This window comes from Mus musculus, chromosome 15 (assembly GCF_000001635.26).
Source record: "Mus musculus strain C57BL/6J chromosome 15, GRCm38.p6 C57BL/6J".
In the NCBI taxonomy this organism is placed as follows: Eukaryota; Metazoa; Chordata; class Mammalia; order Rodentia; family Muridae; genus Mus; species Mus musculus.
In genome coordinates this window covers 64,039,489-64,062,602 of record NC_000081.6, presented here as the reverse complement: position 1 = coordinate 64,062,602, position 23,114 = coordinate 64,039,489, and the positions used below count along the sequence as shown (strand labels likewise).

Here is a 23,114-nt window from a genome sequence, read left to right as displayed (position 1 = left end):
AAGGAAATACAAGTTTTTGCTCGAAAGATGCCATGAGATCCAGATTTTAATATTAAGATAAAAAGATGGCACCACAGTTGGCAAATCATGTAAAATTCATCATCTCATGTAGTCAGTCCTTCCTATACCGGAAGGAAGGTGACATTATCATATCCATTTACAGATGGACGAGTGACAGTGGGGGGGGCCGGGGAGGGGGTACATGACGTGCCTGTGCCTGTGTCGTTGGGAATGGCAGGTAGTGTTCCTTACAGGATGTTGGAGTTCACTATTTATTGTCAGGGTTGATCTCTCAGGCCACCACAGACTTGCCACAAAGACTCTGAAAACACTCTTTCCAGCTCTCCATTTGCTTGCATCTGACAAGCATACCAGAGTCTGATTGAACAAGCAAGACTCAGCCTCTGAATCTGGGAACAGACTTTCCTATCTGAGACACATGGGAATGACTGGTTGGAATTCAAGCTAGCAAGTGGTGAACTCAGTGGAACACAGGCTAAGTGTAGACCCCTGACCATGCCCTCCTCTTCCCCTGCTCTTCCCTGCCTCCTGCCCACACTCAGGCTGCACTCCAATTGCCCTAAGCTGTTTGAAGTCCCCCCAGCTTCTTAGGTCCTTGAGTCTTTTAACACTTATTCCAATAGGAGCAGCAGCAATGGTCATAGCCTTTCTAGGTTCTGTATATAGACTCATTACAGTCTGTTCCATTTCACATGGCTCAGACTGGGCACGTCCTTGGGCTTCAAGTGACACAACCTGGGTGCTTGCCTGGCTCCTCTGGTATGTGATAGGCATGACCTCAGGCTGATGCCATCTGTCCCTGCTTCAGCCTCTTCATGTGTAACTCTGGGCAGGCTGCTTCATGGACTGTGGTGAGAGCTAAGTGAGGTGGGCACAGCCTCTGGCACCTGGTTCACTCTGAACTTCCAGACTGAGGCCCTCCCATTTTGCATGCTCTCTGCTGTGCCCAGGTTTAAAACCTCTTCTGCTGTCCCCTCAACTTTATAGCTGACCGTTGATTCAATATTCAGACCACTTCTTACACTGTTAAGATGGCATCTGCTCCCCAGAGCCAAGAGTTCTGATGCCCTGGCAGGCTCTGATGTTGGACCAGGGTCATGAAGTGCAATGGTCAGGGAGGACTTGAACTCAGGCCCTTAGCCTCCCAGGCAATTCTTCCCTTGGCCTAAAAACCTCCAGAGACTTCTAGAAAGCACTTCTGCTTTCCCTTTGGGTTTGCTATGCCAAGTGGGCCACACACCCTTTCTCGCTTGTCCCAGTGCAAGCAAGCTTTCATCATCAGAGTGGCTCTACCCAGCACTACAAAGTTTTTTTGCAATCAAAAAAATTCCCTGAGAACCGTCCTGGAGGCCTCAGCAACCCCAAGTTCCCCGAATTGGCCCAGGTTAAGGAAAATCTGGACACACCCCTTTGTTAAAGATGAAATAGTCCAAGGTAAATCAGTCCCCAATATTGTACCCCCAAGCCCCTAGCACAGGTGGAGGGGTGATAAGAATGAGAAGGAGGGGCAAAAGTTGTGGATGTAACCCTTTTGATACCACGTTAGAGGTCAGGGAAAAGATATTTCACGGAACATTAAATATTCCTGAAAAATCTGGTTGAAAATCAAGATAACGATGACATGGACTTGAGGGCAGAGGAGTAAAGGAGAGGGGGAAAATGCCCCTTAATGATGTCCTAGGCAAAGGGAAGGACAGGGGTCCCCACACCAAAAATCCCAACAAGGAGATGGTATTTGGGGAGTTTCCCCTTCGCTAAATCACAAGTCCTGGGACGACCGTGTGACCGTGTGGGTAGCCCAGACCCCCTCCTCGCATCGCCTCTGCTTTATTGGTGCCCGGGCTTGCACCACTGGACCCCATGGGTGTTTTTCTGCCCGGCTCCCGCGGTCCAGGGGCAGCCAGGCAGGTGGCGCCCGAGCCGAGCGCATCTCGACCCCTCGTCCCAGGTGAGGGAGGGGCCGCGGGGACCCGGCGCCCTGGGGGTCGGGCCTAGGCGCCCGGGACTCGCCCAAGGTCACTGTGCGGGCTGGGGCGGGGGCGGTGCGGGGCGGTCCCGGGCGCGGTGACGCGGGGCCCGTGCTGCGGCGGGGCCCGGGCGCGGGGGGCGGCGCGTCGCGTCCTCCTTTTGTGCGGCGCCGGGCTGGGCTGCGAAGGTAAACAGCGCTTCCTCTTCCTCCTCGCCGCCTCTTCCTTTTATAGCGATTTCTGGCCGCGCCGGGGCCGGGCCGCTGCTGCTGCCGTTTGCTGCTGCTGCTGTCGCTTGCTGCCGCGGCGGGGCCGCTCGCGAACCTGCGGCGGGGACGCGCGAGCCGCCGACCCGGAAGCGGCGTGTGTGCACCGCAGGCTCCCGCCGCCAGCTCGCCCGCCCGCCCGTCGGGCCGCCAGGTACGTGCAGGGCCGGCCGGGAGCCTGCTGCGGCGTCGCCGCCCTGGTTCACCGGGCTGCAGGGAGGGAGCGAGCGAGCGCCTGGGGCGCTGTGCACTGGGAGGCTGGGGCGCGGGGTCCGAGTGGTTGTCCCCGGGCACACCCCTCTTGCAGGCCAGGTGAGCGCTGCAGGGCCTGACCCGGGCTCCGCGCTGCCCTCCGCTAACTTCATTTTGGGGGTGGGGGTGGGGGTTCCAGGCCAGGAGGCTGAATTGAGGAACCAAAAGGGCGAATAGACTCGCACCAGCCTGACTTCCTTCTGCTCCGACCCCCGCCGGCGTTTAAACAGCACTTCCTCTTTGCCCGTTATGTTTTCATCATCATCGGCATCATCATCATCATTATCAGTTTTTTTTTTTTTTTTTTTTTTGAAAAATGGAAGTTTAGTGTTCAGAGGTGGAGGCATTTGGAGCCCACAGGGCTTTCTGGGGGTCGTGCACACACAGTAGGTCTGGAAGGAATCCGTGTGTCCTCTGAATGTGGGTCTTGTGTCTGGGGTGGGAGGAAAGAGGAACCCGGACTTCCTTTGCAAGCAGAGCCCTAGGGGGTTGTCTCAGATCCCCACCCTGCCGCTAGAAATGGAGGGGTGGGGGAGGGCTTGAGTGTGAAGGTGGCGCAGCAGGGAGAGTCACGTGGCTGTGCACCTCTGTCTAATTCTTGGTCCTACCACTCACAAGCTTTGTGACCTTGGCCAAGTTGTCTGCATTCTCTGGGTCTTTCGGCTCCTTGTGTCTGTAAAATGGGCCGCTCTCAGTTCTGGCCTGCAGTAAATGGGACTAGGTTTCCTGGCCTTGAGGTTCAGGGTGGGAATGTCACCTCCCCTTTAATGCCTTCATCCCTTAAGACACGTGCCGGGCGGGAGCACAGGGAGGCTTCCTATAGATAGTTGTGAAATGAATTGGTGGCTGGTAAATTTTGAGAAGTGAGCCCGTAGGCTTCCTCATTTTTGCCTTCTTTGCCCTTAACTTCCACCCCATCATCACCAGAGCCATGTTTTGTTACTTCAGCCTCCAGAAATCCGCGGATCCCTGGAGGAAATAGGGACTCCCTCTGAGGAAGCTTCCACTCTGATTTTGATTGAGACTCTCCCTATTCTTGGAGGGTTGTATTCAGTGTGGAGAAAAAGGAAGCTTTTTTTTTTTTTTTTTTTTTTTTGCGATGACAGTGGAGGTGGCTGGCAGGGTTGCCAGCTGGAATGATTTCCCAGGCCCTGGGCTCCATGTAACTGGGAAGGAGGCTGGGGGAGGTGGCTTTTTCTCCTGTGGTGGAGCCTGCAGAACAGGTCACCTGGCTAGGCTTTCTTCCTGGAGGCACTTTGTAATAAGTATGCTGTAGATTATGAGTGTGTGTGTGTGTGTGTGTCACAGAGAGAGAGAGAGAGAGAGAGAGAGAGAGAGAGAGAGAGAGAGAGAGAGAGGAGGGAGGTATTTGTGCACTTTGGGAAATTTTAAGGAAATGTTGCTTTGTCTAACAGCCATTTCCCCCCTCTTTCTTTTCACATCCAAAGCCTTGTGTGCATGTCTCTGAAGTCTGAGAGCGACTGCTTCTTGCTTTGTTAATTTCTTGACGTGTTGAGACAGGACCTTATGATGTATCACAGGCTGGCCCAGAACTTGTGAATGTTCCAGCCTCTGCTACCCAAGTTCTGAGACCACAGGTGTGTGGCACTGTGTCCCTGGTCACTTCCATTCATTTACTACCGAGGCAAGCAAGCTCCTCCATTCAGAGACACTGCTACACAGCTCTTGTTAATGCACATGGTGGCCACAGTCACCTGTGTGGCAAGAGAGAATCTTTCCATTTCACCCAGACTTGGTGTGAGGCCAGGGCTTCCTGTTACTCAGCCTGGGAGAGGCAGGTGCAGGACCTTAGGGCTGCAAATCTAGCCTGGGGTTCTGGTGGTCCTCTGCATCCTGAATGGCTTTGTGTCACCTTGACAACTGTGTCTGGCTTATCCTGGGAAAGATGGACCTGTGTTCTGAATGAGTGAGAAAGTGATGGCTCCCCCTCTGTGCTTTGTGAATACATTCTGTCTACATCCCAAGGTCAGCATCTGGCATCAAAGTGACCTTGATGTTGTTCTCTGGTGGTTCTTCCTGAAGTAAAGTCATGGCTCCTAGTCCCTGGCGGGCCTTACATCTCGAGACGGGTGCACAGAAAGGGCTCTTAAGAGACACTGATGCCAGGAGATTGTGGCTGCATGTCCAGCATCTCTGCCATCTCTTTGATTGGAGAAACCACCTTTCTTGTGGCTTTGGTGGTGTGGGCACTTGGCTATCTTTAACAAATCTGTCTGAGGCTGTGCTGTGTAGATTTAAACTGGTTGCGTGAACTGGGTGTGGTGGTGCCTACCTGTAATGTAACACTATGGATGTTGAGGCAGGAAGATCACTGGTTCGAGACCAGCCTGTGCTATGTGATGAGCTGCTGTCTGACACAGACAAACACCCATAACATCAGTTCATCTGAGTGGTCAGCAGGTGGTCTTACATCACTATCACCTTGAAGCCCCCTTTTCCTGCCTGCAAACTGGTGAGCTAGTTCTAGCCCTTGCCCATCGCACAGGGTACTCATAAGAGAGTAGGATCCAAATGTAAACCCATTTTTCTGTTGCTCACTCATGTGCATCCAAGGTTCTGTGCAGTGTTCTCATCTGTAAAATGGGCAGATGAGTCGTGCACTTGAATCTGCATCAGTTATGTGATGGAAGTCCCGAGAACAAGACCAATTATGGCAATAGTAGTGGCAGTCTTGCCTGTCAGAGCATAGACAAAACGATTGTAGGAGCCCCTCTCTGTTTTAGCTGCAGTGAAACTTCCAGAGACAAAACGGGAAGAGGCCAGGGAGGGAGGGCTACTAACTTTCCTAAGAGGGGGTGTTTTTTTATAGGTTGCTGAAGACGGAGTGTGAGCTCTTGTGTATCCATAGCCCCGGGTACAGAGGCTTGCCAATACATGTTACCCCCCACCTTTCTCTCTGGTTCTCTCATAACCCATCCACCCTCTATGTGTTGGTGACACCCCTCCCTTATCTTCCTGAACCCGTGTATCTTCTTCCTGTTTTTAGCCAAGACTTGACTTCCCCTGTGTCTCAAGTGGACCCAGTATAAATTGTTTTTAGTAGAACTTCAGAATTTAGACTTCAGATAGACCTGAAGGCTAGATGGCCTTAGGTTGAAAGATAACTTCCTCGTCAAGGATATAGATAAGGGACAATTACCTGTACCCCACTGCCACCCCACCCTCCACCCCCGCCATCCATTTCTAGTTCCAGAGGCACTGAGAGTGTGGGTTTGGGGATCAGAGTACCCACTTGTGGGCAATCCTTCCTTTCTCTTTGAACCCTCATCATCTGTAACGTGGAGAGTCATGCTGGCCATCTGGAGGTGGCGTTGGGATCAACACAGAGGTTGATGGACCAGTATTGCACACAGTAGGTGCTCAGTAAATGTTTTTGCTTCCCCTCTATGAGGCTCTTTCTGTCCTCATCTAGTGTCACCATCCTGTCCCCCGTAACCCCCCCACTCCTCCCTCCCGTTCTGCTTTGGGAAGCAGCTCTGGGCTAGCGGGCTATTCCTAGAAAGATCTGGATTCTGCAAGCACTTGGAAGCCCAAGAGTGTTCTTCTCATCCAATTGTTGACCGGCTGGTGTCTGGGCTTCCACTGAGTGGGAGATGGTTCCATCAGAGCTTGTCGGGAAGACGAATCGGACGAGTCATTCACTCAGCTTCCATTCTGTCCCATTCATTCCTGCCCCCACTTGTCGAAGCCTTAGTAGCTGCCATCTGCTCCATGAGTATCGTTCATAAATATATAAATAATCGAAGTGGATGAAGTCTGCTGGAAGAAATGTGGCCCAGAGTGGCTTTTATAATATTTAAGACAATCTGAAACTACTAAAGGAGTTGCAGGGCTTATTTAAAGAAAGAAAGAAAGAAAGAAAGGAAGGAAGGAAGGAAGGAAGGAAGGAAGGAAGAAAGAAAGGAAGGAAGGAAGGAAGGAAGGAAGGAAGGAAGAAAGAAAGGAAGGAAGGAAGAAAGAAAGAAATTGTGTTTCGACAGGCTCCCTTTCGTGGCAAGAGCAAAGGAAATGTGTTTTTGGAATGTGGGTGAAGGACCTGTGAGGGGTCAGTGGACAGCTTGTGCATCACCCCGTTTGAGGTGACGGGGTGAGGACAGCTCGATTCAAGGGACAAGGACCAGTGCCAGGGTTTAAAGCTAGTGTGTGAGCACTGTCTGGCATCCTTGAGACTCAAAAGGGTTGTGACGACGTATCCCATGCCTTCATATTCTCTGGAGTATATACATTTCGGGTCCCAGTTTGTCTTCCATGTAAGGTCCCAGAAGGTTCCTAAGACCAATCTCTTTTGTAAAAAAGTAATTACACATAATGGGTTTCATTATGAAATTTACACACACACACACACACACACACACACACATACACACTTTCATGTCTTTTTGTTCATTTTAGTGACTTGGCCAGTTTAGTTAGTGTTGTGGACTAGCCCATCTCCCTCCTCCAACTATCTTAACCTGCCCGTAGTTTGAACCCATTCAGTGAGAGGTGGGGCTGTGTGAGCTTCTCCTCTTTTGTGGCAAGCTGTTGACGGTCCACTCGTGTCCAGGTCATGGCCACATCATGCCCAGAAGTCAGTGTTCCCCAGTGCTCCACCCAACCACTTGCTCTTAGGAACCTTCTGCCAGTTTTTTCTATGATGTTCCCTAAGGCTAGGCTCTTTTAATTAGTGAATGGCTATAGTGAGTCCTATTAGTGTCCCCAGTTTGAGAGGCCTCATCTGAGAGGAGCGGTTCCCAGGCTTGTGTGTGGCCCAGTCACTTGGGCCTTAGCCCGCAGCCTGAGTCAGGTGCTTGAGAAAGCTGGGTGGCCTGAGAGGTTGTGATGCCTCTGGTCTGTAGGCCACACGGCCAGTCAGGCAGACTTGGCGTTCCTCCTACATCACCGTCTTGCTTCTCCTCTCATCAGTCAGGACCAGGAAGACAGGCCACATGGATGTAAACCTGGATGGTGACCCTGGAGGTCCCCGAGGCAGCTTGCAGCAGAGGCAGCATTTAATACATCATTAAATGTTGAGGCCCAGCTAGACCTCAGTCTAGTGCAGTGCACTAGAGGGGTGCAGCTGAAGGAGAAGGGAATGCTCCACTACCTATTAGCAAGGGTCTCCTCAGCTCAGGAGAAACCAGAAGGGCTAGAGATGATACAGGGGGCGGGGTGGAGATAGTGTGAGCAGACTGCGCATCCCTTGGAGTCTGATTGTGGCTGAGCCTGAGTCGGACCTCTTTGAGTTTCTAGAGCTTCAACTCAGCCCTGTCCTCCCATTTAAACTGACAAGGCAGTGGGGACCCAGAAGCAGAAGATATTCCAAGAGGCAGAATCGGTGCCGTGAGTCAAGGCCTTCTGGCTGCGAAGCCTAGCATCTCCCCCTGGCCCCACTGTGCCTGTTCATTTGTACCGCAAGCGTGTCTAGCGACTCTGCTTCAGAGATAGTGGGATGCAGGGGTGCTAGATGGACCCCTGCCCCTGATGGTCTCAAGCAGCAGGCTAAGGTAAATGAAAAGGAAGGCTCAAGATGGGAAGAGCCGTTAGCTTTGAAGTCATCCCGTGGTATCCAAGGGCCACTGGCTGGCCAGCTCTTCTCGTCCTGTTTGATTAGGGTGAGGGAGGACATGGGGAGGAAGGGCTCTATACTTACGCGTCTACTTTATGTCATTCACCTTGTATGACCACTTTGAATTTCTAGAATTTAAACTCGACCCTGGCTCTACCACAGTACTGCGTGGCCTTGGGCAGATCACATCACCACACGGAAGCAGAATGGTGCCTGAGAAAGCTGGGCTGATGTCCCTGCTTTCTTGGGATACCTGTACCTAGGAGAGCATCCTAGTGTAACCAACACCCCCCTCCCCCACCTCCCTGTGTAGCTGCTCTAGCAATGCCCTCTTCTGGGGACATACAGAAAGAAGCCAGGTTCTTGTAGATCACAGAAGGCTGTGGATTAATGTTCTTAGACTGTTGGGTTGGCTTTATGGAGCACTAGATGCTCTCTGCCTTGGAGGTCAGCATCTTTGGAAAGAGCCAGCGGTCGGGTGAGAAATGGCCCTTTGGAGCCAGGATGTCTGTGCTAGACCTGACTCTGAATTCTCTTCTTGCAAGTTGTATGACCTTGCTTGGCATCTCAGCGCCTATTTCCCAGCCTCTTGTGGCCCTTTGAACAATGCTTCCATGAGGTTGCACATCCAGGTGCTGCTATCGTTTGAGTCCCTGGTTCATACAGCACCTCCAGGGCTAGGACTCGGAGCCTGGGGACACTGGGTGGAGGGAAGGTCTGTACTGCCGATGTCTTCCCCAGCCCCAGCTCTGTTCGGAACCAGGATGAAGTAGGTTGTAGAAGACAGCGTGGAAGTGAAGCTTGGGTAGTCACATCCGGCAGTGTATCCGGCAGTGTCTGCCCTGCTTTCCTGAACCAGGCTCTGCTGTACTGTTCTGTGATATTGGGCACCAGAGCCCAGCTGGAATACACACAGATCTAAGAGGCTTTTGAAGGGAGTGACTCATCAGACGGCAATCCTGTGTGTTCTGAAATGTGTTCTCCAGCCATTCCAGAACACGCGTCCCTAGCTCACCTGTTTGTGATGGAGGCCTGAGATCTCTCCTGCCATTCAACAGAGTAATAAAGCAAATAGCTGCTGAGCATGCTCCAGGCCTGTGATGCTGTCCCGTGGGGGAGCAGACAGTGTCTGGCAGCCACTCACACAAGTCCCTATGGGGCCCGAGGAGTGTGGAGCTGGGGGGAGTTTGGGTTTGTTTCTTCTGGCTGACCCAAGCCAAGCCCAGCCCAGTTATCTTCATTAAGGTGCCAAGGACTAGGAAGGCAGCTCTGGTGAAAGCCCTCGGATAGTGAAAGTGTGTGTGTGTGTTCTGCCTTTTGAGTTTGGGTAGCCTATCTCCCGGTCACTTGGTGAGGCACATTGTATTTACTATCACGTTATAGTTGAACAAAATCGAGACAGCATGGAGCCTAATAAGGAGAGTGGGAGCCCAGACGTTCCACATCATCAACTTTGGTGCCCACTTCTCTCTCACCTCGTTCCAGGGACTGTAATGGAATTCAGGAAGTATGAGGTGACCCCACCAGGAGCAGAGGCTTTCCTGGGAGGGTTTCTCCCTAGCATCCTGGAGAATAGTTAGCCTGAGAGCACCCCAACCCTTGGTTGGCCTATGACTGTGGGTGACCCACCAACTCTGGGTTCCTTATTGCTGGGCGAGTCCATGTGTAGAAGGTTTTGGACTGGAGTCGTGGTGGCGTGTACGTGTGTGTGTGTGTGTGTGTGTGTGTGTGTGTGTGTGTACAGGTATGAACCACAGGGGGTGTTATTCCACAAGTATCTTCTTATTTTTAATTGAGTCTTATACTGGCCTAGGACTCACTAATTTGGCTAGGCTGGCTGGCCATTGAGCTCCTAAGGTCTGCCTGTCTCTGCCTCTCTATAGCATTTTGAAACTATGATACCCTTTCCTAAATGTGGGTTCCAGGGATCAAACCAAGGCCCTTTAGCTGCTGAGCTATCTCCCTAGCCCCTGAGATTCCTCTTGATACTGTAGATTTGGTGGGATTTGTAACTATGACGTGGTCACGTGATTGGCTTGTTTCAGGCTGTGACAATCACTCCTCAGGAGGTGAGTGCTCTCAAAGAGGTACTAAAGCCTGGTCCTTGATGCCCATCAGCGGTATGACAGTTTGGACTAATCCATCACCCTTTACAGATGTCTCAGAGTCTACATGGCTAGGGATCGGTCAGTTGGCCTGAGATAGGAAAAACCCTAAAGGTCACCAGGTATCTTTCCCAGCCTTTATCAGGCCATTGCCCACACAGGAAACAACTTCGGTTGACTAAGTCCTGAGCCCTGGGCCAGACATCGAAAGAGGAAGCACTTCCCCATGGGAGGGGACTGACCCTGGGGGCCTACTGTCCCAGTGTTGAGAGGTCAATGTAACCCCACCCTCTCGGTGAGACTAACTGACCTCTTTCAGAGTGGTACCTGTTCACACATGCAACCATGGTCCAGAAAGGTGATGTGAGTTTCCCAGCCACACAGGAGTTTGAAAATCATGAGTGAGTTCCCAGGACAAGGACGGCTAAGCCCTGCTAAGGGTCATGTACCAGAGCATGGCTACAGGAAAAACTAGTTCTCTTGACTAGACTGTCCTGGGGAGGTGGGGTGGAGTATGAAGTTATTGGGTCTTATGGGTGACCATCAACCTGGTGGAGTACTGTCTTTCTGTTGTCATTTGGGACAAACTGGTTTTCTAATAGTCTTCAACTGACAGTCCTTGCTTAAGGCCCAGAATACCAAAGAAGAGGAGACCTGACTAATGAGAGTCGCATCTTTACCATGGAAGTGGAAGCCAACCAAGCAGGCAAAACTTGACAGAACCAATGCTTTCTCACCCAGCCCTACCCAAAAAAACAGTGCTCTGCACACAGAGCTGTGCAGTGAGGTCGAAACTTGGATGTATGGATTGAGCTGTACTAGACAGGACACACTTAAGGACAGTACCCGAGAACCAAGGAAATGGTTTAGTGAGGAAGAAAGGATGTGGCCGAGTTGGAATCCCAGCACCTGGGTGAAAAACTAGGTGTGGCCTGGGGCACACTGTGGGCAACAGCAGGGATCACTGGGGCTTGCTGGCAGCTAGCCCAGTTCAAGGACCCCCTGATTTAGAAATGGGTGGAAAGAGAACAGTAGAATACTTGTTATCCTCTGTGCACATAGACACACACAGACACACGTACACACACACACACACACACACACACACACACACTAGCAGCAGCACTGTGTGTTAAAAAAAGAAGCAGATACAGATGAATGTGTCACACAGCACTAGAATACTTGTCTACATTATTTACTGTTTTCATTATATTTGTTCATTTTTCTTTATTTTTAGGTGCTGAGTGTGAAATCTAGGGCATAGAAATGTTATTTATGTAAATTACCTATCACTGTGCAGCAGTCACAGCTCAAATTCCTTCCTTCCTTCCTTCCTTCCTTCCTTCCTTCCTTCCTTCCTTCCTTCCTTCCTTCCTTCCTTTTTTCTTTCTGAGTTGAGGATTGAACTCAGGATCTTCCTGGGTAAGCAATTGCTCTACTGCTTAGCTAAATCAACAGCCCCACCCCCTTTCTGTTGCAGGGTCTCCTGTAGCCCAGGCTAGCCCCCAGCTCACTATGTAGTGAGGGTGACTTTGAAGTGGTGATCCTCCTGCCTGCACCCTCTTGAGTACTAGAATTATAACCCATGGTCAACCATGCTCAGTTTCTTAGGTGGTGGAAGTCAGGGCTTCAGGGGTTTTAGGCCTGTAGTGGACCAGTTGAGCTGTACCACAAGCCCCACCCCCTAAGGTTTCTAAATGAATAGAAAGAATTAAAAAAAAAATGAGTCTGAGTGCATTTGAATCGGGCTTAGGTGAGCAAGGTTTGTCCATTGCAACACACTGAGGACACAGGCAGTGTGCACTGGGTTCTGCTGGCACCCAGGGTAGGTTGTGCAGGTTTGTTGTGCCTGACCTCTGTCGCCCCAGGACCGGAGTCTGATGGCCCTTCAGGAAGGTTCTAGGTGTTCTGGCTATCTGGTGCGGGACATAGGGGACAGGGGAGTGACCTCTCTGGACTGGACAAGGCTTGGCTTCATGTTTTTGAATGAGAAAGTCTGTATCACACAGTGCGTTTGTGGTTATTCTCTCTCACCCCTACTTAGAGCTGATCTGAAAGCGCTGGCACAGGGGACATTTGCACTTGGCCCCAGGGTCCCCCTCTGTAGGACTATGTTTTGTTCCAGCAGCTTCTTAGACTTGCATTTCTAAATGCAGGAAGTGAGGAGACCTTGTGTATGCTCCTGGCTTGCCTTCTGACCTCCCCTCAGAAGGGCCGAATGGTCCCTGGCCTCTCTTCCTTCATCATGGGGAGTGTGGCCTGGAAGTTTCTCTCCCAGTGTAAGCTCATCTTTGGCTTAAGACATTGAACACTTTCCTCAACAAGGAGCCTGGTCTTTTGTAGCCCTGTTCCCGCCTTACATGGCTTTGAGGAAGGGCATCTGTTTGACTCCATCTTCTGGAGTGTTCTCCAATGTCTTGTGGAACTCCAGGCTGGGAGGAGAGCTGGGGAGCACGTAGGACCAGCTGAGTTGATTGGTAGAGAAAGGCCTGGTGCTATGAAAAGTGTCACTGTCTGAAGGCGCTCTCGGTGGTCTCTGGCTGTGTCTTGGAGTGACACTTCTGTATACTGTGGGGACTGATAGCAGGAGGTAACCGTCGTTATAACCTTTGATCCTGCTGACTCACTTTTGGGAATCTCTCCTAAGGACACAGGAAGAATGTTGTCTGGGGACCTTGAGCCTCAGCTGTTACCTGTTCAACTTGAATAGAGATGACAGAGTTTCTGGCCAGAGTCTTGTCACTTGTGGCCACAAGTTTAGAATGGACATGGGGCCTCTGGGAGTCAGGGCCACAGAGGATATGGAAAAGCTGTCAGTGTTTGGTAGAAAAAGGCCTGAGGGAACTATACAGAAATGGTGTCAGAAGGTCTGGCGGGGGGCTGAGAATCCAAATGAGTTTCTGGTTTTTGCATATTATCTGTCTTGTGATTGTATCCTGTTCTCTTTTCCCTTCCCCTTTGCTTCCATCCCCTGGCCTCCACTTTCCTTTCCACGAGTCTCAGCAGGGTAAAGGAAGAAACCCAAGTTTCTTAATAACTTAATAAGTAAGACACAGCCAGCCAGCCAGTCAAAGATTACTGCGTTTGTTTGTTTATTTTTACTTATTTTATGCGATTGTGTGTCAACATGTGTGTGTTTGTGTGTGTACGCACGCACTACAGCACAGCAGTAGATGCCCAAGGACACCTCAGAGGGGTTGATCTTCTCCTTCCACTGTGTGTGTCCTGGGTTGTCAGACATGGTGGCAAGCACCGTTACTCTCTGACCCAGCAGCCAATTAATTGATGAAATGTTGGACCTGTTGAGGTCTGGTGACACTACGAGCAGACAGCTGGTTCGTTTTGAATGATTGCCACCCTACGCCAGCCTCCCCTAGTTCTATACGGACGTTTCCATTTCATGAGAGACTTTTCTAGAATCACTTTGCTTCTTCCCAGTGAGCAGCTGGTAGGATTGATGGAGCTTACAGGTACCCGGTTCAGTAACACTCTTAAAATCATGTAGAAACTGTGGGGGTTTTTTTTTTGACAAAAATGAGTGACAGTTACGGAAAAACAGTAGCAGAGGGGTTTCTGTCTGTAAGTGCCAAGGCGAAAGGAAGTTGGCTGGGTGGCAGGGAAGATCCGTGACCTTAGGCCTTCAGGTGCCTCTCCAGCACCGGGCCTTTGTGCTCTGGGATGCTAAGGGCTGTGTGTCTGTTCCTTTCTGAGAAGGGCAGAAGGAGGAGACAGCTGAAGGTGCCCCCATAGGGGCCGTTCTGTGCTGAGTGTGGATTTGCAAATTCCCAGACACTCCATGGTATTTAAAATGGCATCTCCTCAGACTTCTGTGTCTGTCATGTGGTACACTTGTCGCCTCCGCCTCTGCCTCAGAGGGAATCGGGTTGAAAATGCCTCAGACATTTCAGATTTCCGTTTTCCAGTGTTGAAGATTGTCCAGAGGGCCTTGTGTTTGCTGGGTGGGACTTTTTTCTTTCTTCTTTTTTAAAGGAAGTGTACAGAGCAGCCTAGGTTCTAGGTGCCTAGTTTATGTCTGGGGAACAAGTTGTACACATTACATTTCTGCTTTGGGTGGACAATTCAAACTGGGACCTGTTAAACATCTATCCCACCCTCCCCTGAAATCCTCACTCACTCTTCTCTTTATTTCCTCTTTCCTTCTATTCATTTTGAGTCTCACTATGTCTTCCAGGCTGGCCTGGAATTCACCATGTAGCTGACCTTGTACTCTCTCCAGAGGCTCCTCAGTGCTGGGGCCACAGTGCGGGACACCACACACACTTAGTTGGTCCCCCCCACCCTGTAGTATGGATAGGGCCACACACATGCTACGTGACTGCTCTACCACCCAGCTACATCTCATCTCTGCCCATGGATTTATTATTTTCACATGTATGTGTTTTTTGTTGTAGCGCGCCCATGTTAGGACCTTGTGTTTGGTATTTAGTTATTATCAAGTGTCCAGAGAAATCTCCAGTTTGCCCTTGTATCATCAATTTGATAACACTTGAAGTGATGTCTCTGGGCGTGTCCTTGAAGCCACCTCCACAGCAGAGGGAAGACCTCTTCTGGATGTAGGCGGCCCTGTGCTATGAGCAGAGATGCTAGGTTAAGTAAAAGGAGGAAGCAGTCATAGTACCAACACTCAGGCCCTCACTTCCTGACCGTGGGAGCTGCCTGCTGTTATCCTCACGGCTTGCTGGTCTCTCCTGGCTTTGTGCTCCCTGCCCTCAGCACCTTGGAGACAAGTGACATGTCCCTTGCTTCCCTGGGCTGTGTTGAAATGAATGGGGGAATGGTTGCCTTCCCAGGACTCTCTGAGCTGAGTCAGGCAAGCTCCTCACTCTTCAAGGAAGAAGGTGGAAGGAAGACTCGGATGACTGACAAAGGAGCATACAGCAGGCACCCAGCAGCTCGCTGCATCCCTGCCCAAACTGGAGAATTCCATGAGCTCAGCAAACCCCTGCTGGCTGCCCATCTGCTGTGAAGCCTTTGCAATGGGGCTTGGTCATGTGGAGCCTGGGAAGCAAAGGCAGCGCCAACGTGGGCTTAATGATGGAGTCGCTCCATCTCTGAGGGTGCTGGGCACACCTGAGGCCCGGCTCTGCTATGTGCTCCATACTCTTTCATTAGCTGGATTAATGTTTCTTGAGGGGGGTGAGGTGGAGTGTGTGTTCCTCAATTGCGGTCCTTGATTATTGTCCCCTCCCACCTCCAGCCATATGCAAGGGTGCTGCTATCTTGCCCATCATGGGTTGTGACTGCTGTGGCTGTCACAGGGGAGTCTTTCTGTCTGTCCCTTCCAGTGTCCTCGCCACCACACAGGTCTCACACACGGGACGAGTTCCCTGTAGTGTGACTAGTTGAGAGCTCGCTCTAGGAACAGGCATCTATGAATAGATATGCCTGCCCAATGCAGGGCGCCAGGTTTGAGTGGAGCAGTGTGTTGTCAGCACTGAATTTCAAATGAGCCTCCTTGGCCTGTGTGAGTCGCAGTGGTGACCGAGCACTAAGTCTTAAATCTTAAAAACAGAAAGAAGGAAGCCAAGAGTCCGAGAGCGGCTTAAAAGTAAGCATCAGGGAGCAGCACATAGTCAGTTTGTGCTTATGTGTTGGCTCCGCTCTGGTAAACACCACTGAGGTCAAACTCACAGGGGGCTACGGTTCACCAGTACTTGAGGAAGCATTTTAGAAAGTTGAAACTCGGGTTGAAAGATGTGTTGGAAGCTGCATGGCCGGTCTGTGCCAGAGTGGGGACTTATTTCCTTAGCGCTGACTCTTGTCAAGGTCCACATGTGTGAATTACAGGAGGGGGTGGAGGGGAGATTTGAAGGTTGACGTCAAAGCCACAGTGTAGTGGGAAGGACACTTTAAGGAGGTAGGGGACATTCTTCCCTTTACTCTGAAGTCGTGTGGAGTGCCTTGTTCTCAAAATGAGCCTGTCCTCTTGGTGGCTGTCGACCAACCCCCTACACCCCCACCAGCCCCTCCCTGTTCCTTGCCTGTTGGAGCGTTTTCTCCTTTGTGCAACACTAGGTTCCCTCCAAAGATCCTAGAAGCCACATGGAGCTGTGTTGTTCAGGGGACTGAAAGCCAAGGTGGCAGAAGTAGACGAGGACTCTGTGCCCTCTGAGAACTAGTCCTGGCGGCCCCGTTCTCCTCCCCATCCCCACCCCTCAGGCAGAAGGTACTCTGCTAAGTGCTCGGACTGCTGACACTCAGAGAAATCCTGGTCCTTGAGGTGGACTCTGAGTGGTGTCGTACTGGGGACCTAGACATTCTCAGGCTTCTAGGACAGTCTGAGACATTCAGAAGGAAGTAGATATCACCGTGGAAGTCCCCGTGTTCCCTTCTCCTTTCTCAGACCTTAGGAGTGCTATATGGCCTAGGGTCATGGGTGGGGTAAGCCCATGCTGTGGTATGAGCCTGCACTCCATGTTCTGTTTTGTTTGTTTGTTTGTTTGTTTTGTTTTTGTCTTTTTTCATGTTTATAAGCAAGTATGAAGTAGGAGCTATGCTCAAGCTGGGTTAGTGGCAAGGATGACAGTAGCACAGGAGACAAGTGTTGCCCTCAGATGGTCCCAGACTCGGGCACATATTGCTGTGGACACATATAAAGTGCTGAAATGATGAGCAACTTATAACAAAGCAATGCCATTCAGTCTTGTTGTTGTTGCCACCCTCCTCAGATCCTATGTATTCCAGCTTGGCTTTACAAAATTCACTATGCAGCTGAGGGTAGCCTTGAACTTCTTGATTCTCTGAGACAGCTTATGTGCTACTATACCTGCCGTAATGCTTCGAGTTGACTATAAACTTGACAGGATTTGGCATCTCCTAGGAAACAAGCCTTTGGGGACCATCTGAGAGATTATCGTGGCTGGTTAGGTTAATTGAAGTGGGAAGCCCTACTGTGAAAGTAGGTGGCATCATCCCCTAGGCTTTGGTCCCAAAGGCGCAAGCTAGCTAGCATAGAGCCTTCCATACTGCTGTCTGCTCCCTGACTGCATATGCATTGTGACCGGCCTCACGCTCATGCTCTGGCCATTGGTACTTTCCTGCCTGCCACGATGGACTGAACATTGAATTAAGCCTTGAGCCACATTAAACAGTCCTTCAAGTTGTCTTTGTCAGGGTATTTTATCCTAGGGTAAGTAACCAGCAGTCTTGTTTTGTAGGATGTTAAGGATTGGACCTGGGGATTTGTGCAAGCACTGGGCCAGCTGAGCTTCATAATGCACCAAGCTTGTGCATAAATAAAATATAAAGAAGTGCAGAGAGGAGAGAGAGAGAGAGGAGAGAGAGAGAGAGAGAGAGAGAGAGAGAGAGAGAGAGAGAGAGAGAGAGAGAGAGAAAACGAGAACTATGACTTGGCTACCTGGAAACTAGCCATTGGACTTTTGTTTTTGTTTTTAACTTAAGCTGGTGGTAGATGTAAGAGGTGAGATTCTTATACTTGATTTTTTTATATGTTTCAGATATTTTACATAGAGCTGTGAACAGAAACTCATCTGGAAACTGCCCGTGAGGATATGTATGTAGCCAGACATAGATGAACCTCTAGCTATGCTCCAGGCTTGCCGAGGTCACTCAGGAACTGAGGAACCAAACTGCCTGGAGGATTCGGGGAGGGGAGCATAAAGAAAGGGCTAGTTTGGATTGACTTTGAAGTCAGTGCAGGGAACTGCAGTTCATAGAGAGCCCGGTGCAAGCAGAGATGGCATTGATGAGTTACAGGTGGATCTTGTCTGAGGCATTGTAGCAGTCCTTCCATAGTTCCTTGACTGGAACCTGGATTGGCTTTGATGAACAGGGAGCTACTTCAGGGTGGAATTAAATCGCAGACAATTGCCAGAAAGTTCCTTGAAGTGTATGGGGGCCCCAGCAGAGCTGAGCCGCAGTGGTGGGCAGGCTGAGAAAAATGGTCTTGTACAGAAATGAGGCAACACGGCTCGCTGAGCATCTTGGGGTGGCTATTGTCTGGCGTGAGAGGCCATCTGGGACACTGCTGCCTGGCCTGGGGCTGGGCGGCAGCAGCGGAGCCAAGCCCTGTGTTCAGTGGCTTGGGGAGTAATGTATATTCAAGATGGTTTTCTTTGAATACATCACAGAGCCAAGGAAAGCCCTGGGGAGCGGGATGAAAGCCGTGATGGGGAATTTCATCAGTGCGTAATCAAAGGCATTGATTGTTTTCTGGGCCTTCTGCTTGCCCTCTCATTGTTGTCTTTATTTGTGGAAACTTGTTCATTATGGTTTCATTAAGGCCGGCCCTGGGCGCCACCCCTCTGAAGCTCCCTTTGATGTCTGGGAAGCCATCCCTGTCCTTGGGAAATCCTTCAGCCTCCTGGCTCCTGGACTTCTTGGCCACTCATTGCCATCTAGGCCACATTCCCATGTTTTAGAATAGTGGTGCTCCATGCTGCCCCAGCGTGGAATAAGGAAGAACCTATGGCATGGGAGGCAGTCTCTGTAAAGGACCCCTCCTGTTACCTAGGACAGGGGTCCTTTCGGGAGACGGAGGTCCCCAGACACGAGGTAGCCTCAGCTTCTGGACTCTTCCATTGACTTCATCTTTCCGAGTCTTCTCTGAGTTCTTCCTCCCTGGGCAGATCTATAGGAGTTTGAAATGCTGCCTTGGCATGCTGAGGGACCACCTGGTGGCAGGCGGGCAGGAGAAGGAAGCCACATTGGCTGCATCATCCTCCTGGCCCAGAACAGAGAAACTTCGTACACATCTCCTGCCAGGGAGCAATTAATTTGCAGGAAGTGATGGTTTGCATTTACCCTGGCAACGCAGCACCGGGTTCACTTCTGGGCCTCAGCCTCTTTGCAAGTTACGCTGTCAGGATTGAAAATTCACAGCGTCTCCTGATTTTATTAGCTAGTTCTGCCCCACATTTCATCTGCTTTCTCTTAAACACTTTTTTTTTGTGGGTCTGTGTTTATCAACCCTGAATAAACACACATCCCAAACTTTAATTAGGAAGCCTGCAGCAGCCAAAAAGAAAGTTGGCACTGTTTCTCTTCTTGGGTGACTCTTGACAGCGGGGGAGACGAGAGCCCCACCCGTGGTGGGAATTCCGGCTGACTGGAGTGAAGGATGTGCCCTCTGCCTTCTCCACAGGCTGCGTGCCTGTGTCAGCTGAAGCCACATCTTGAGTAATTAATTCACTTGGCAGGTTCCTGACTCTGTCCATTTGCTCAGTATTAATTTTTTTAAAATATTTTTTATTAGGTATTTTCCTCAATTACATTTCCAATGCTATCCCAAAAGTCCCCCATACCCCCCCCACTCCCCTACCCACCCATTCCCACTTTTTGGCCCTGGCGTTCCCCTGTACTGGGGCATATAAAGTTTGCGTGTCCAATGGGCCTCTCTTTCCAGTGATGGCCGACTAGGCCATCTTTTGGTGCATATGCAGCTAGAGTCAAGAGCTCCGGGGTACTGGTTAGTTCATAATGTTGTTGCATCTACAGGGTTGCAGATCCCTTTAGCTCCTTGGTTACTTTCTCTAGCTCCTCCATTGGGAGCCCTGTGATCCATCCAATAGCTGAGTGTGAGCATCCACTTATGTGCAGTATTAATTTTTAAAAGTTTATTTTATTTTTTTCTTTTTGAGACAGGGTTTCTCTGTGTAACCCTGGCTGCCCTGGAACTCACTGTAGACCAGGCTGGTCTTGAACTCAGAGTTGTGCCTGCCTCTGCTTCTTGAGTGCTGGGATCAAAGGTGTGTGCCACCACCTCCTGGCAAGCTTAATTTTTTTTTTTTGTACTATAGTATAGTATGTGTATGTGTATTTGTATAGTATGTGGGAGGGGGCATACATGCCATATAATGTACTCGAAAGACAGAGGATAAGTTTTTGGAGTCAGTTCTTTCCCTCTGCCTTCTAACACCCTGGTCCTGGGATGGCACTCAAGTGCCAGCATCATACAAGTACCTTTACCTGCTGAGCATCTCGGTGGCCCTAACATATATTGCCTGTCAATCACTCTGATCTCTGTGCCTTCCCTACTTGCCTCCTCCTTCCCCTCTATCTCCCCTACACAGGTAATGCATTTTAAAACACTTATTTCATGGTGTGTAGGTGTGTGTTGTGTCTGCACTCTCATGCCTGTGGAGGTGGGAGGACAGCCCATGGGAGTTGGCTTTCTCTACCATGTAGGTTCCAGGGTCAGACTCATGATCCTTCTGCCTCAGTTTCCCAATGCTAGGATAACAAGCATGCCACCAAACCCAGCACCATTTAAAAAAAAATGTGCAGAATATCATGAAAAGCCTTCCAGGGAAGGGATTGGGGTGAATTTATGTCTCTAACAGCAAATTGCTAACAGAAACATCTTGGGCAGGTCCTCTAAGCTGAGACACATTTCCTGTTCTGTAAGCTGAGTGGGAGGGAACAAAAGCCCTGGGGTAGTACCTTCAGAGTCTTCCTGGCCTTTCCTGCTCCGTTTCTGATTCTCAGGATCCCCCCAGGTTACTACTTTCGGCCCTGGGAATACAGCCATGTCTGGTTCAGATGAGTGAGTGTTCCACTCAAATCAGGATGCTTCAGTGGAAAGATGGAGGGCAATGGTAGGGATCTTCTAGCCTGGGGAGGACTGGAGGGCACTAGGTCTAGAGCAAAGGGGAGGACTTCTTAAGGAGGACTTCAAACAAATGGTGTCTGTGGCATCAGGGCTGTGTCATCTGTTCCCAGCTTTATGCAGCCTTAGCAAAGTGCATCAGAGGTCGAGGTAAAGGGAGAGGTAGTGGTTTATAAACAGGAAGATGTGGCGCCATAGCAGTGCAGGTACGAGAACTGTGGAAGCACCTAACGCATGCTGCATCTCATTTCCTGAGGACCAGCCGATGCCAGGGCCACGGTCTGCTCCAGAGCCCCCAGTACACTGGGGTTGGGACACCCTTTACCTCAGGACCCCCTCCCCCACAATCTTTGACACACTGACTGCCCAGGACTTGGCATTTGTAGCCTACCCAGTCATCAACCTTTCCTATGAGTGTCTTCTATGTAGCCACCTCGCCTTGTCCTTGGGACCGTGGTTCTAGGGCTGCTGCTGACTAGGAGTTACGTCATTGGGATGTGAGTGTACAGAAGTGGGATAAGGACTTCTAACTCTGCCAATCAGCAGCCCTGCAAAGGAAACCTTCTCTTAGCTCTCCTGCTGCCACTAAAAGGCTGGAAGTTTGGCATGGTGCCCAGTTCTTCTCTAAAACCCTAGTTTCCAACATGGGAGCCTGATACTCCTGCACCATTTTCAGAATGGAGGAAAGGACGAATGACTGCATGAACTGCATGTAGGTAATGGCAGCTAAGTTCTCCAGGGAGTAGCTGCCCTGGAGGTCGGGAGAGGCTCTTTCTGGAAGTGACCTTTCCATACCACTTGAGGTGTTTTGAAATAGCCAGTACTTCAAATTCTGCTTCATGTTTGGTCTCTGTGGTGAGTGATGGAGAAATACTTCCTGTATGTCAACACTGGGCTCTGGGCGGTGTAGTCACACAGAGGCCTCAGTCTTACTCTCTTTCCCTGTCAGCAGTGACCTGGGGCTCACGGGTCTGTGTTCATTGACTTTAAGTTTGGAGGATTGGGGCAGATCTTAGGCGCTTCCTATATTTGTGGGCATAGAGTGTCTATGTGTGAATCTTGCTGCTTCTCAGCAGGCAGCCAAGGTAGACCAGAACATTTCTTTTCCCAGCAGCCTCTGGGCTGTGAGGCCCTAAGCAGGACTACCTGGAGGTGATCATGGCAAGAGCCCATGGAGGTGCTTCTGTCCTAGGTGACACATGGCGGCCTGGCGGGAGCCTGGCTCTCCCTCTGCTATGTCTCTCTTTCTCATTTTTCAAGTGTATTTCTCCAGCTGGCCTCTGGATCTGAGGGATTCCTCATTACACAGCAAACTCACATACAGAGTTCCATCCAGTGGTCCTGGTTGGCTTCTGCTGTCTGCCTTTGTGTTACTGAGAGGACAAGAGGGCATGTGGGCCATAGTGGAGCTTATTTTGACTGATAGGGTTGCTCCCATGACTGCTGACCCAGACAGGGACCCTCCAAGGGTCTGTCACATGAGCCAGGTGTGGCAAGGATGAAGGGAGTAACCTGGGCAGGTGGATAGATAATGAGAAGGGTCTTTCTGTAGGAGGTCTGTGAACCAGGGAAGGAATGGCAGAGTCAGGCAGAGAAGGCAGGAGCCAAGAATGATGACGTCCATGTTGGGGGCTGCAGACTCTTCCTGCAGTAAAGATAGACTCCGTTTTGGGGCTCTACTGGACACCTGGTCACTGCTGTGCCTGTGGGTGCTCAAGTATCCTTGGGCAATCTGCATTGGAGTAGGTGTGGCTCCTTCTCAGATGCTGGGTCTGATTTGGTCTGTGAGCTTTAGCTGACCCTTGTTCACCCTCACGCCATGCCGAGTGGCTGTTATTCCTTTGACATTATGTACGTCTGATGGAACTCAGGCTAGGCACTGAACATACTCAATAGAAACAGCTGGGGGACGAGAGGCTTCGCTTGGTTTGATGTGAGCCTGGTCCATTTCTCTGCTGTTTTCTCAGCAGTCACCTCTTGTGAGAGCTTCATCTTCAGGCTGCCTACCTCATAGTTATAAAAATAGCTGCAGAAGTTCCAGGCTTCTCAGATCTGTTTCTCTCCCCCATTCTCCTTGGACTGGCTTAGCTCGGGTGTACATCTGAGCCTGGTGAATGAGACTACTTCATGCTGACTGACTTTAGCCTTCCTTAAACTGCTCAGCGGCAGATCAGGACCAAATAGCTCATCAGGGCAGGGGGAGATAACGCCAGTCTCTCCTGATCCTGCATGTGGCAGCCCGCCGGTGGGAGAGGGTGGAACAAGATTGCCCCAGAGAGCACAGAACAGGTTCACAAATTCCAGAAAAAAAATACCAGCTCTGCAGCGATGTGAACATTAGAGGGA

The 23,114-nt window shown here is 50.5% G+C and overlaps 1 protein-coding gene across 15 annotated transcripts in view; it reads left to right on the top strand.

Annotated features, from left to right (window-relative positions):
• Window positions 1–1,824: 1,824 nt before the first annotated feature.
• The window catches only part of Cyrib (CYFIP related Rac1 interactor B), a 131,685-nt gene continuing 110,395 nt past the window's right edge, over window positions 1,825–23,114 (top strand). For 3 of the 15 annotated variants that reach the window (NM_144846.5, NM_001360037.1, NM_001360036.1), the window contains exon 1: window positions 2,155–2,408. Coding sequence is in view for 3 of the 15 variants with exons in the window: in XM_030248469.1 (XP_030104329.1) it covers window positions 1,882–1,969; window positions 2,223–2,408 (274 nt within the window). In the remaining 12 variants the exon portion in view is untranslated. Of the gene's footprint in view, window positions 1,970–2,078; window positions 2,409–2,838; window positions 2,893–23,114 lie in introns of those variants that run through there. The other 12 variants (XM_030248469.1, XM_030248468.1, XM_011245564.2 and 9 more) reach the window with 10 other exon arrangements.